Source organism: Parus major, chromosome 5, assembly GCF_001522545.3.
Source record: "Parus major isolate Abel chromosome 5, Parus_major1.1, whole genome shotgun sequence".
Taxonomy (NCBI): domain Eukaryota; kingdom Metazoa; phylum Chordata; class Aves; order Passeriformes; family Paridae; genus Parus; species Parus major.
Window position 1 is genome coordinate 8,299,456 of NC_031774.1, and position 12,085 is coordinate 8,311,540.

Genomic DNA, 12,085 nt, shown 5'->3' on the forward strand with positions numbered 1-12,085 from the left:
AGAATAGAATAGAATAGAATAGAATAGAATAGAATAGAATAGAATAGAATAGAATAGAATAGAATAGAATAGAATAGAATAGAATAGAATAGGAGACAAGCCAGAAGGACACCCCCATTGAGGGACAAGGACTTTTCCCATCCAAGGTTTGTTTTGTTGTTGAATATAACCAGCCTGGTGGGTATATTTGTAATTCTTGCTATTCCTTACTGCTCAGCTCAGGTATTCTACTGAAGACTGTTCCTTTGAGGAGGAGATTCGCCCGGATGGCTACAACGTGTATAAATCCAAAAAACACGGAATATCGGTGTCTTTGAGCAGTGCCAAACAAAGACAGCAGTTCAAGGGGAAAGATTTCCTTCCCCTGTCTCACTTCTTGCCCATGATCAACACTGTGCCCGTGGAGTCAGCAGACTTTGGTGAATACGGTGATTACAGCCAGGCCTTTGAGCCAGAGGTGTTCTCCTCGCCCCTGGAGACAGACAGCATGGACCCCTTTGGCATCGCCTCTAAACTGTCCCCAGTGAAGAGCCCCAGCTTCCAGAAGTGACTGTGTTCCCACACATTTATTCAGAAATATTGCAGAGTATTGCAGAGTTTTAGCTTTTTTGTAGTGATATTTGGGAACTGTTTTGTGTGTTTGAGTATGAAGCCAGCCTCGTCCTTGTTGTACCTGTAAGAGATGAGTGCCAAGAGGCTGTTCTATAGTCTAAAGAATTGGCTATCCATAGTTTTGTTTGGAAAAGGAGGATTAAATGCGAAAAGTTTAGAGCTTTATCAGAATTCCTCCATAGGTGGTGATAAAATAACTATAATTTTTCTACACCAGCTTCACTTCCACATATATTCACCTGTTATATCTGCTAATATGAGCAAATGCAGAAAACCTTTTCCTCTTCAGAGACCTCAGACTCAAACATTTGGACCAAAACTAGATGAAGGAAAACATCATACCAGATGTAACTTGAGTTAATGCTGCTTCTTAAAAGGCTGCAAACAACATTCTGGGGAAAACCTTCTATTGAAAGCATACTACTGATAAAACGAATCTGCTTGTATATTGTGATTTTTCTTCCCTTAGAAAATACAGAAAGAAGTGAAAGATTTCTCCCTTCCCTTACTGTTAAAAAGTTCTTTGGGAAACTTGATCGTTGATTTCTTTTGAAGGCTAAATTACATTCTCTGTGGCATCAGAATCATCCAGCAGAGAGTTCTCATCAAAATCAGTGAGAATTCTGTGTGTGGTTGGAAGAGTGAAAGGGCTAGAATTGATGTTCATCAAAGAGGGAATGAGCAGCTCAAATGAATGTTTAAATGAAGATTCTGTTGTATATAAGCATGTATATGTCATTAGCAAACAAAGAAAAACACTAAGAATGGATGTATAGGTCAAATCAGTTGTAAAATAGGTTTTTGTGTTTAACCTTTAACCACCAGGAATTCTTTCAAGTCACTTCCAGGCTTGATTCAGCATCCATGGGAATCAGTGGAGAGATGGTTTAGTGAGTTAAAAGCCGCAGAACTGAGTTAGGATTCTCCTGGCAGGAAGGGATTGTGAGTACCTCTGGTCAAAGCACCTGATGTCTTCAAGTTCTGTTCTCCCTTTGAGAAGATTCAAAGAAAGAATAAGCAAGGTGAAACCAAAGGAAAAAAAAAATAATAAAAAAAAAGGATGGTTCAGGGATTCTACCTGTTTCCAAAGGTTCATTTATAACAGAGATTTCGGTACAAAAGAAAAATAAGCTCTACTGGAAATAATGGTGTTCTTCTGACCTAGCACTTCATTACCAATGCAATATTTATAATTAATTTATTGAATACATACATCTGTTTATTTTGTTACTGTTATTTATGCTCAAAATTCTATTTATATAGTCCTGAAGGTGGGTTTTTTTAGTTGTAACAAATCTTGTGAAGTTTTGTAATCAATGAAATTTCAACCAACTATAGCTTTTTACATTTCTGTGCATTAACAGTACTGCAATGTGTACATTTGCAATAAAACAGAAAATCATCTTCAATTCTGAAATCTGCTTGACTCTCTTGTCTCTGCCTAAGTACCATATCCACACATCTTCTAAATACCTCCAGACCTGGTGACTCAACCACTTCCCTGGGCAGCTTCATGACAAAAAAAATCCTGTGGGTAGAAGGCTACTCCCATTTAAAAATGGGAACCATTCTAACCAGTGCTGCCAGGGAGAAAAGTGGTGAGTTTTGCCTGAAAAAGATGTCAGTTTCTGGCAGGAAAAGAGCCAGAATGTTTCCATTTGGAAATGCTGTGAGTCACAGGAACAGATTTCTTGGCTGGCAAACTTTTCCCATGGTGTTTTCCCATTCTCTTTTGTGCTGAGCCACTGCCACACATCCGGGGGGTTCCCACTCCTCTTGTGCTGGTAGAGGCAGTTCTGATTTTCAGGTTGTTTTATTCCAAAATGTTTCAGATTTCAGAGGGTTTAATTTCCAGTTTTGATCAGTCACTGTATTTTCTTTGAACGCCTTTCAAGACTTTTCTTTCAAAAAGAAAAAAAAACAACAAACCCACAAAAACCAAAAAACCCAAACCAGAAAACAAAATAAAATACTATTTAACTTCTAAAGTTTTGGGGGAAAAAAAGTCACTTTTACTTTTCTGTTAAAAAATTGTATAGATTTGACAGGAAACATGACAAATAATGGAGTTTGGAGGGTACACAGTTTAATTGTGCCAGTGAGAGTTTTTTAAGTGGTTGTAACATTGTGCCAGTGAGAGTTTTTTAAGTGGTTGTAACATTGTGACTATTTCTCAAGGCTGCAAAGACAGGTAACCTTACATTGAGAACAGCACCTTGAGCTCTCTCGTGACCCTATTTGCTGACACCTTTGGATTACCATTTTCTACCGGCAGCACGGTGATTTTTCCTGTAACAGCATGGTTAGAGGTTGGTTCAGTATTTATTCAGACAGAGGGAAGAATGCCAGGAGCTAAATTAACCCACACCGCTTCCTGGAGTGCTTCAGTTTTCGCTGGAGTTTTCCCATCCCAGCTCTGACCAAACCTGGGTGTTTGGTTTATAAAATCTTACAAGATCTCGGCTTGAGGTGGGAGGATTGCTGGGAAATGCTTCCCCTGCCCTTCGACACCTGACTCAGTCAGGAACCGGGTGTGCAAAACCTCCAAAAAACACCTTTGTTTCTGTGGGAATGTAAACATCATCACCACCCCTCAGCACACACGTCCCCTGTCTATCAGAGCTCCTCAAAGACAGTAGGACAATGGCGGTGCTTTCATTTGCAACAGCACATTTTACAGCCCTAAAAGGTTTTTAGCTCAGGTGTCAAATGTCTCCTTGTGAAGTCTCAGCTGGAAGCTGTGATGTGCAAATACGAGTTGTTAGAGGAGTGGGGAGGCTGCAGGAAAGGAGATACTGAGCGTCTTCATTTCCACTTGGGGGAAGTGTAAAAAACTATAAATCAATTCAAATAGTGTCCACTTTACCTTTGCTCAAATCACTGAAACCCTGTTGGTGGAAAATTCGGAGGCCACTCTTTCTACTCTGCCAGTCTACTTTGCATATGAATGGGGATATGGGGATCCAACATGATAAATTAAATAAAATGTCCCTTTCTTTTCCTCAAAAATATACATATTCCAACATCAGGCTGGCAAAATAGTGTGACCCAGAGCCACATTTTCATTAAGTATCTGGAAATTAACAGTGTAAGTTAACTTTAAAATATGCACTTATAAATGAGTATAAATTTTTCCTTTGACCATTGTTGGTCTGAAACAACTCTTAAGTATTTTAACAGAGCAGCCTAGAACGGTACACTACAGTTTGGATGGGTATTTACGCCAAAAATATTTATGTTTTAGAATCATAGACTGGTTTGAATTGGAAGGGACCTTAAAGATAATTTCATTCTAGGGGCAGGGACACCTTTCTAGGTTGCTCAAAGCCCCATCCAACCTGGCCTTGGACACTTTCCAGGGATAGGGCATCCACAGCTTCTCTGGGCAACCTGTGCCAGAGCCTCACCACCCTCACTGGGAAAATATGTTGGCATATGTACCAAAAATACACTTTTTGAAAGCCAGAGATACCGATATTATATGAGGGGCAGACTCTATAATTCCGTGACCAGGGACAAGACCCAAGAGAACGGCCTGAAGCAGGGTCAGGGCAGGCCTAGGTTGGATACCAGGACAAGGTTCCTCACCCAGAGGGTGGTCGGGGAGTGGACCAGGCTCCCCAGGGCAGTGGTAGCAGCACTAAGGCTAGGAGAGCTCAGGGAGCGTCTGGACAACGCTTTGAGGTACAGGGTGGGATTTCCGGGACACGGGGTGGGATTTTGGGAAACCTACAGGATTCCCCATCGACGCCCCGGGCTGGGATCTGTGGCGGCGCTCGGGCGCCCCCTAGTGGCCTCATGCCGCCATGGCGTATGGGCGCGGCTTGCCGTGAGGGGCGCGGTCTGTGTTCTCAGACCACGCCCCCTCCCGCGCGCCGTCCGCTCCCGGCATGCCTCGCGCCGCCATGGCTGACCTGTTCGATGGCATTGTGATGGCCGAGCAGAGGTGAGGGGGCAGAGGGTGTCTAGAGCGGCCCGAGAGGGGCTCCTCGGCAGCGCGGGGCTCCCTTGTGCATGTGCTTCCCTGCGGGAGCTCCTAGGTCGGCGTCAGGGAAAGGAGAGCGAGTGCTGAGCCCGAGGAGGGCGGGGAAAATTCGCTTCTGCGCGTTCTGAGAGACCGATCACGGCGAAACGGCCTGAAGCTGAGTCGGGGAAGGTTTAGGTGGGACATCAGGGAATACTCTTCATCCAGAGGATGGTCGGGCGCTGGAACAGGCTGCCGAGGGACTTGGTCTCAGCACAGAGTGGGACTGACCCCGGCAGGCTGGATTGATGGGCCGAGACCAGAGGGGTGAGGGTCACCAAGACCAAGTGGTAGGTCCAGCCTTTGGGTCACTTCAACCCTCTGCAGCGCTCCAGGATAGCGGGAGAATTCCTGGAAAGCATCCCACAGGGGAAAAGACCTCGGGCTGCTGGCCAGGAGCTGCCGAACACGAGCCGAGGTGGTCAGGAAGGACAATGGCATCCTGGCCTGTGCCAGCAATAGTGCGGCCAGCACGACCAGGGCACTGACTGCCCCCCTGTTCTGGGAACCGCTGAGGCCCCACCTTGAATCCTGGGGTCAGTTTTAGGTTCCTCACTACAAAAGAGATTTAGAGGCGCTGGAGTGTGGCCAGATAAAAGAATTGAGCTGGGACAGGCTCTGGAGCACAAGTCAGATGAGAAGCGGCTGAGTGAGATTGGGGGGTTCAGCCTGTAGGAAAGGAGGCTCGGGGAGGACCCTCTCTCTCCCTACAAATCACTGACAGGAGCCCCACCATGTGGAGTCGGACTTTTCTCCCTGGTAACAAGTGACAGGACAAAAGGAAGAGGCCTCAAATTGCACCAGGAGGAGTTTGAAGTTGGACATAAGGAGGAATTCCTTTCTGGAAAAGGTTGCCAGGCCTTGGAAGGGGCTGTCCAGGGAGCTGCTAGAGTCATCATTTCTGGAAGTGTCTGAGGAACAGCTGGATGTAGCACTCAGGGCTCTGGTCTGGTTGTCACAGTGGTGATCATTCAGAGATTCGACTGGATGATCTCAGAGGTCTTTCCCAACTGTAATGAGACTGTGATTCTGGAATTTTAGTAGATTTTATGTGGTACTTCTAAGCTTTGGAGGCAATGCACGTTTCTGTTGCCCAGACTCACTTGTGTGCAATATGAGCTCCATATGAGATTAACAAAGCTGTGATTCTGTGTTCCCAGGTTCCATGGGGAGGGGTACCAGGAGGGATTTGCAGAGGGCAGCCACGCTGGAATGGCTGAGGGCAGGAGGTACGGAGCACTCCATGGAGCCAGGATCGGCTCAGAGGTAAACGGGGAAATGCTTCAGCATAGGAATCTTCTTGTCACTAGAAAATGTCATATACAAATAAACTTTCAGGCAAAGCCATACAGAAACTTTCAGGCTGGGGCCTGCTGTGTTTCACTGCTGTGTCTGTGTCTGGAAGGACCCATTTTGAGCTGGAGAGTTCAGTACATGTGCTTGTGTTTTTTGAGCTTATTTGCTGTATGGAGCTTTGGTAATCTTTTTTCCCAAATTTGTGGTTAAAGGCACCATCTCTTGTGGCTCAGGATAGGGAAGAACATGGAATCTTGAGACATAGAGAGGCAGTTCCATGTGTCTCGTGCACTCCACGTTAATTCTGATGCTCTGAGGGTTTGTGGCACTGTACCTCTTCCACACACAAAGCCAGCTCTGTGTGCTGGCACACCTGGATCGATAACCATTCCTAGGAATTCAGGGGCTGGAGAGCAGTGGGGAGGCGCCCTAACTTGTTCCATATGTCCAGCTCCAGTTTGTCACAGTCCCAGGATGAGAATGCCAAACAGCAGCCTCCAGAGCTGGATGGTTTTGTACAAAATCGTGCTGGACAGACCATAAGAGAGAAGTGCTCTAATCTCTTCATACTGGGAAAGCTGTAGAGGGAGGCAGGATTAGAGACATTAAGTGAGAGGATGACTTTGGTAATTTACACTTGTCAGCCTTTCCAGCTTGGAAACATGTTTGTGTATCCAGGGTTTAGTTTCATGAACAATGAGATACAGTGTAGTGCTTTATTTTTGTTTGACTGACTGTACTATGTGTTCTTTTCCTCAAAATTCACTTTTAGATCGGTTGCTACCTTGGGTTTGCACTGACGTGGCACTATCTGCTCCAGAAATGCACAGATGAAAAGAACAGGTGAGGTTAAAAAAGCTAAAAGACATTTTGATATGACTTCTATTCTTCATGTCTTTTTTTTTTCTATCCCATTTTGATTAATCAGTCTGTCAGAATGGCCTTTTTGGTTGTATTTCTTTATTTTGCCCAGTCATCTAATCAGTATTTTTGTTGATTCTTGAATGTTTCTCAACTTTGGATCAGTAAGTTTTAAGGGAAACCTTAAATCCGTCAATTGTGCCTTAATTCCTAAATTGGAATAATTCCTAGTTTGGATAATTTCTTAAATATGTATAGAACACACCTGACAATGGGCTAGATGGGAGAAGTTGAATTAAAGAAGGACAGAGGACTGGGTTTTGTACTCTGGATTATTATATATCAGTATAATTTTCATACTGATGGATTGAAAAAACTCCTGTGTGAAGATCATTTGGTTTTGTTTTGATCTGATTCTTTTTTTCTTCTAGCAAAAAAATAAGGGCTCTGGATTCATTAATAGGGATGATTCAGAAATTCCCATATGAGGACCCCACTTATGATAAGCTGCAAGAAGATCTGGAAAAAATCAGAGGAAAATTTAAGCAGGTTTGTAGGATTGTTTTTGTAGCACATAAATTCATTTTTGAAGATATTTCATTTCTAAAGCCACTCCAAAATGCATTATTTGTGTGGAGCAGTTATTGTTTCCCTCCTGCAGTCATAGCAAAATACTTGAAGTGAAATAAACTTGAAAGTTGAAAATTTCCCAACCATTAACAAATGCAAAAAAAAATAATTCTTTGGAAAGCAAGTTTGAAATAATTTTTGACAATTTGAATTACAAGTGGGACCAGAAGAAGAGAAATGGAGCAATTGGTAGTTTTCTTAAACATTCTTCCTGGAAAACAGACCCTTTGAAACACTTCTATGTATTCTTTTTTAGGTTTGTTCCATGCTAAATATTCAGTCTGATTTTAGAATTCGTACTGAGAGATCTTCATTAACATTTTGAATGCAACAAATGAAGATAAACATGGATGACCAAAGGAAAAAACCATTAAAAGAAGAGAAGTGGAAAAGTGTTTATCTTCTTTTATGTTAAAAAAATCAAAATAATGAAGAGATGGATGTTAAAGGGGAAAGAGAAAATCACTGGACTTGCAATGTTATTTAACATTTATTATGTCCAAGTTTTATTTAGGCTATTACACACACTAGTGTGTAAATCTGTTAAATAGAAATATTTGTGTTCATTCTTTGCTAGTCTTGTACTGATAATTCCTCAAAAGGAAAACAAGCATTTGCACAGTTTCCTTGTTTAAAGGATGCCTGTTACTTAAAAATCTGTGTATGCAGATCATTCGGTCTACACAATGTGTAGATGCTGTGGGTGAAGGAAAATAAAATCAATTCCCCGCAGACTTTGCAGCAGGAAAGAATTATGTGGGCAGGGGATGGAATGATAAAGGGGGTCAGAATGCAGAGGAAAAGGATGAAGATAATCTGCTCAGAATATGGAATTTGTACCTGGATTTTCCAGTAGTTTTGCAGACTGATGGAGGGAAGGGAGCAAACTCCACAAAATCCAACTCCAACAAGTTAACAATTTAAATGGTGGGTGAGATAAACATGACTGCCAGAAGAGCTGTGATTCTCATTGACTGCATTTATTAGTGCCTCTTACAGAGACCAGCTTTTTATGTGCCAGCCTTGTAAAGTGACCTCTTTAGTTTCATTTCAAATCAATGGATGCTGCCAGCTGCATGTATTTAACTGTGTCAGTTGAGAGAAATACCTGGAACAGGCTTTGGCTTGGGCTGCTGGATGTCTTTGCATTCCAGTTCTGTAAGGAATTCCAGAATTCCTTTATCAGCTGTACCCTGTGTGTGTCTGGCTTTGCATCCATGGCACAGTGCAGCCTCATAAAGACAGATTTGAGGTTTTTGGTTTCTGTAATTGTCTTACATGTGAATTTTGATACACACAGGCAGTGTCAGAGCCATCTAGTGGATGTGTGGGATTGTAGGACCTCAAAAATATTTGTATAGGTGAAGTTGTTAAAATAAACAGTACAAAATATACATGCTCATGAGAATTCTAATTATGTGGAAAATTTTTTTGAAAAGAGTAACACTGAGATAGGAATTAGTTTGTACTTGTTTCATCATTTGCAAAAATGTCTATAAAAGCAAGGGCAGGGTTGTGAGAGCTCCAAGTCGAGCATTTGTTTAGTAGAAGTGTGTGATATGTGAGTAACAAGCCAAGGTGCTGCTCCAGAGATTGTATCAAACACAGGTATTTTTGTTCAGCTCAGGAGAGAAAGGGTCTTTTGCAATCAGATGGTGACTGTTAGTTGGAAAATTGGTTTGGTGGCTAATTTTCTTGTATTGCTTTAGCTTTATTTTTAATAAAATAATATAATAAATTATTATATAAATACATGTGTATATACTGAACTGTAAGTATTGCATCAACCAGGATTTCCAGCTAGGATGTACCAAGTTTGGGTTATCTATTAGGTCTTTAACTTTTTAATTAGGTCTTTAATTAAGTTTCGTATGTGTGTACACACTGATGGAATCTCTTCTTCCCTGAGTCTCTATTTTTCTGACTGTCTTCTGTTTCACACCTTGTGTGGGCCTGATTTGGTTTATGAAATGAGGCAGAGTTCAAAACTCTGTTGGATGTTCAGTTGTGTGCTTTCTTCAGTGCCAGTTTTTTTGTTTCCTGCAGTGAGTTGTGGGGGTTTGTGTGCCGTTCAGGGCTGTGGCAGCAGAACATTCCCCGTAGCATAGCCCACGGGTGACATGGTGACACCACCTTCCCAAAAGCACCTCCAGGGAGGAAGGCATCTGAGCAGGTCAGGAACACACAACACACCATGGATAGCTGCTCAACGGCAGGGAGTCAGGAAGGGTCTTTGTGTGGAGCTCCAGTGGGGTTTATTGAAGCCACACACTGAAGTGGTCCAGGGACAAAGAAGGCTACGCTGAGGGTACAGGATTATATAAGGGTCCAAGGGGGTGGATCTGAGGGTCAGGGTCCAATAGGGATAGAGTGAAGTGGTCCATAAGAGGGGTTAGAACCTCTCTCCCAAGAGAGGGAGAACCAGTGGGGTGATAGGGCTGGAACACTGTACCAAACTGGGGCCAATGGGGAAACAGGGGAAGAGAGGCTTATATAAAAGGTAGAAAGGGGTGGGATGGCCAACAGGGTATATAGAATTGGGGTACATTAAAATGGCAGTGCAAAGAGCTATGGGGGAAGGCCTTTTTCTTATTATACCTCTTTCTTTTCCATTTTATACCTCGGAGGCTTCCCTCCATGCCATCACTACCCTTGACACTGGAGCATCCACAATTCTCAGCATTCTGTAGAGGTGTTTTTTATGTCTGATTTAAGCTGAGGTTTTGGGTATGCCTGATTTAAAGCCCAGGTTACATTAAGAATATTAATTTGTCTTTGTCAAAGGGTCAGGAAGATATAGAAAAATATGCAGCCTTGTACATTATGATATTGATTATTAATAAAGAAGGACATAGAGATTGTGTCTTGGTGCTGATTGTACAAGAAGTTTGAAATTTTGCACAAGACTTAAGACTATTATCTCTGTACTCATTCACCACTCCTAGTTATAGCTCAGTAGTTAGAGAGGAATGTTTGAAACATTTCACTCATGAATTTCTGACTTGCCTAGACTGCTTGTTTTGTCTCTTCATAATCATCTTTCAGCTGAGCCTGTGGAATATGGAATTTTATTAAATGGTGGATACACAGCTCATTATTTCTAGGCTGCTGAAGTCATTGCAGTCCAGAAGAGTTGTAATTTTCCTTTCTGCAATGTGTGACAAGTACAAGATACAGAGAATTTTGAGGCATCAGCAGAGAGGTAAACTTTGAATACCATTTGGTTAAGTTCCCAAGTACAATTCTTGTTCTCTCGTCATTAAGCAACTTCCTTTCCATGTCTTGTCAACTGTACTAAAGGTGATCAATTTCAGCTTTGAATGAATATCTGTAATCAACAGAAATGGGTGAATTAAATCAGAAAAAAAGAGTCTGGGTGTGCAAGTGTTTGCTTCAAAACCAACCCTGTGGAGGTACTCTGGCTCATTTGAATCCTGTTTTTATCAAACAAGGTTGTGATCATTTCCATGTGAGATTAAATTTGGAGTTTTAATTTTCCAGTAAATCAGTTTCAATGTTTATATAGGTTTTGGTTTTTGAAGATATGCAGGACAGAGTTTGAGCCTACCCTGTTTTTAGGAATGCTTATTTACACTTTGACTGGAAATACAACTTCCTGCACTGGAATAAAGAGAGATCCATCTGTTAAAAGTCTACCTGCACCCTAATATCCCACAGTGCTTTAGAGTAAGAACTTAATATTTCTGGTAATGTTCTATTTCTTTCTATTCGTGGTGCCTTTTGAATAGCGTCCTTTGCAACTTATGGCCATGGCTTCTGGTCTAATTGCAGCCTAAAACTTCAGCTTTCATAGTTTGGCAAGTAACCATGAAGATTCTCATTTTACAGTCTGCAAGAGTTGTTTTTTAAATGGATAAAGTTGTGACAGTACACATTCCCACAGAAATGGATGTATATTTCACAGGGAAAATGGAGATCTGGGAAGTGTGAGAGGAGTTCAGCAGGTTCCCAGTTGCAAGTTGTGTCTGGGACTGATGTGTAAAGGCCAACTGTAGCAATGCACTGCTGAAGCACTTCAGTGTGTCCCAGGGTTTGGAACTGCAGAACCAGCCTAGCCTGGGGTGATAATAAAAATAATAATAAAAACTCTGTGTGCTATTTTGAAAGCTTGTACAGTGAGTTCATTTGTAGCTAACCTGAGTATCTCTTTGACATCACACTGTGAATGCTCCTACCTTTATCACTGGAGTGTGATGATCAAATTTTTTCAGCATTTTTTGTGCTAGAGTTCTTTAGTACTACTTATCAAATGCTGCACTACTGTGTGGAAGGAGATACGGTCACTAAGCTCATCTGAAATGTAGGAGACTTCCTAAATCCATGGAGTGTATGAAAGGTGAAAAAAAAATCAGACGTTGTTCCACTTGATTCCAAAGCAGCTTGCTGCACAATGTTTTAAGTTATTTTATCCTACTCTATAACCAGTAACTAATTGAGCACTAGTGCAGTGTTTTCTGTATCTGGTTTTGGGAAGATTTCTGAATAGGAATAAGAAATGGCATAAAACTTCTGTCTTGGAAAAATTAGCTATGTTCCAGTTGTATGGGATTTGTTTGTGTGACATCTGAAATAGTGTCCTCCTGTCTGAGAGAATTTAACTGATGCTTGTTCCTAATAAAACCATGTAGTCTTATTTTAGCA

At 41.9% G+C, this 12,085-nt stretch overlaps 2 protein-coding genes across 2 annotated transcripts in view; both read left to right on the forward strand.

Moving 5' to 3' along the window:
- The window catches only part of FGF19 (fibroblast growth factor 19), a 5,784-nt gene extending 3,781 nt beyond the window's left edge, over window positions 1-2,003 (forward strand). Inside the window, exon 3 of the mRNA XM_015629754.3 lies at window positions 218-2,003. Coding sequence (XP_015485240.2) covers window positions 218-550 — 333 coding nt within the window. The 3' untranslated portion in view covers window positions 551-2,003. The remainder of the gene's footprint in view (window positions 1-217) is intronic.
- Window positions 2,004-4,482: 2,479 nt separating this feature from the next.
- On the forward strand, window positions 4,483-10,793 carry LTO1 (LTO1 maturation factor of ABCE1). Its single transcript, XM_015631201.2, has 5 exons — window positions 4,483-4,558; window positions 5,797-5,902; window positions 6,705-6,775; window positions 7,225-7,342; window positions 7,680-10,793. The coding sequence occupies exons 1-5, from the start codon at window positions 4,503-4,505 to the stop codon at window positions 7,746-7,748; spliced, it is 420 nt and encodes a 139-aa protein (XP_015486687.1). The 5' UTR covers window positions 4,483-4,502; the 3' UTR covers window positions 7,749-10,793.
- Window positions 10,794-12,085: the final 1,292 nt, after the last annotated feature.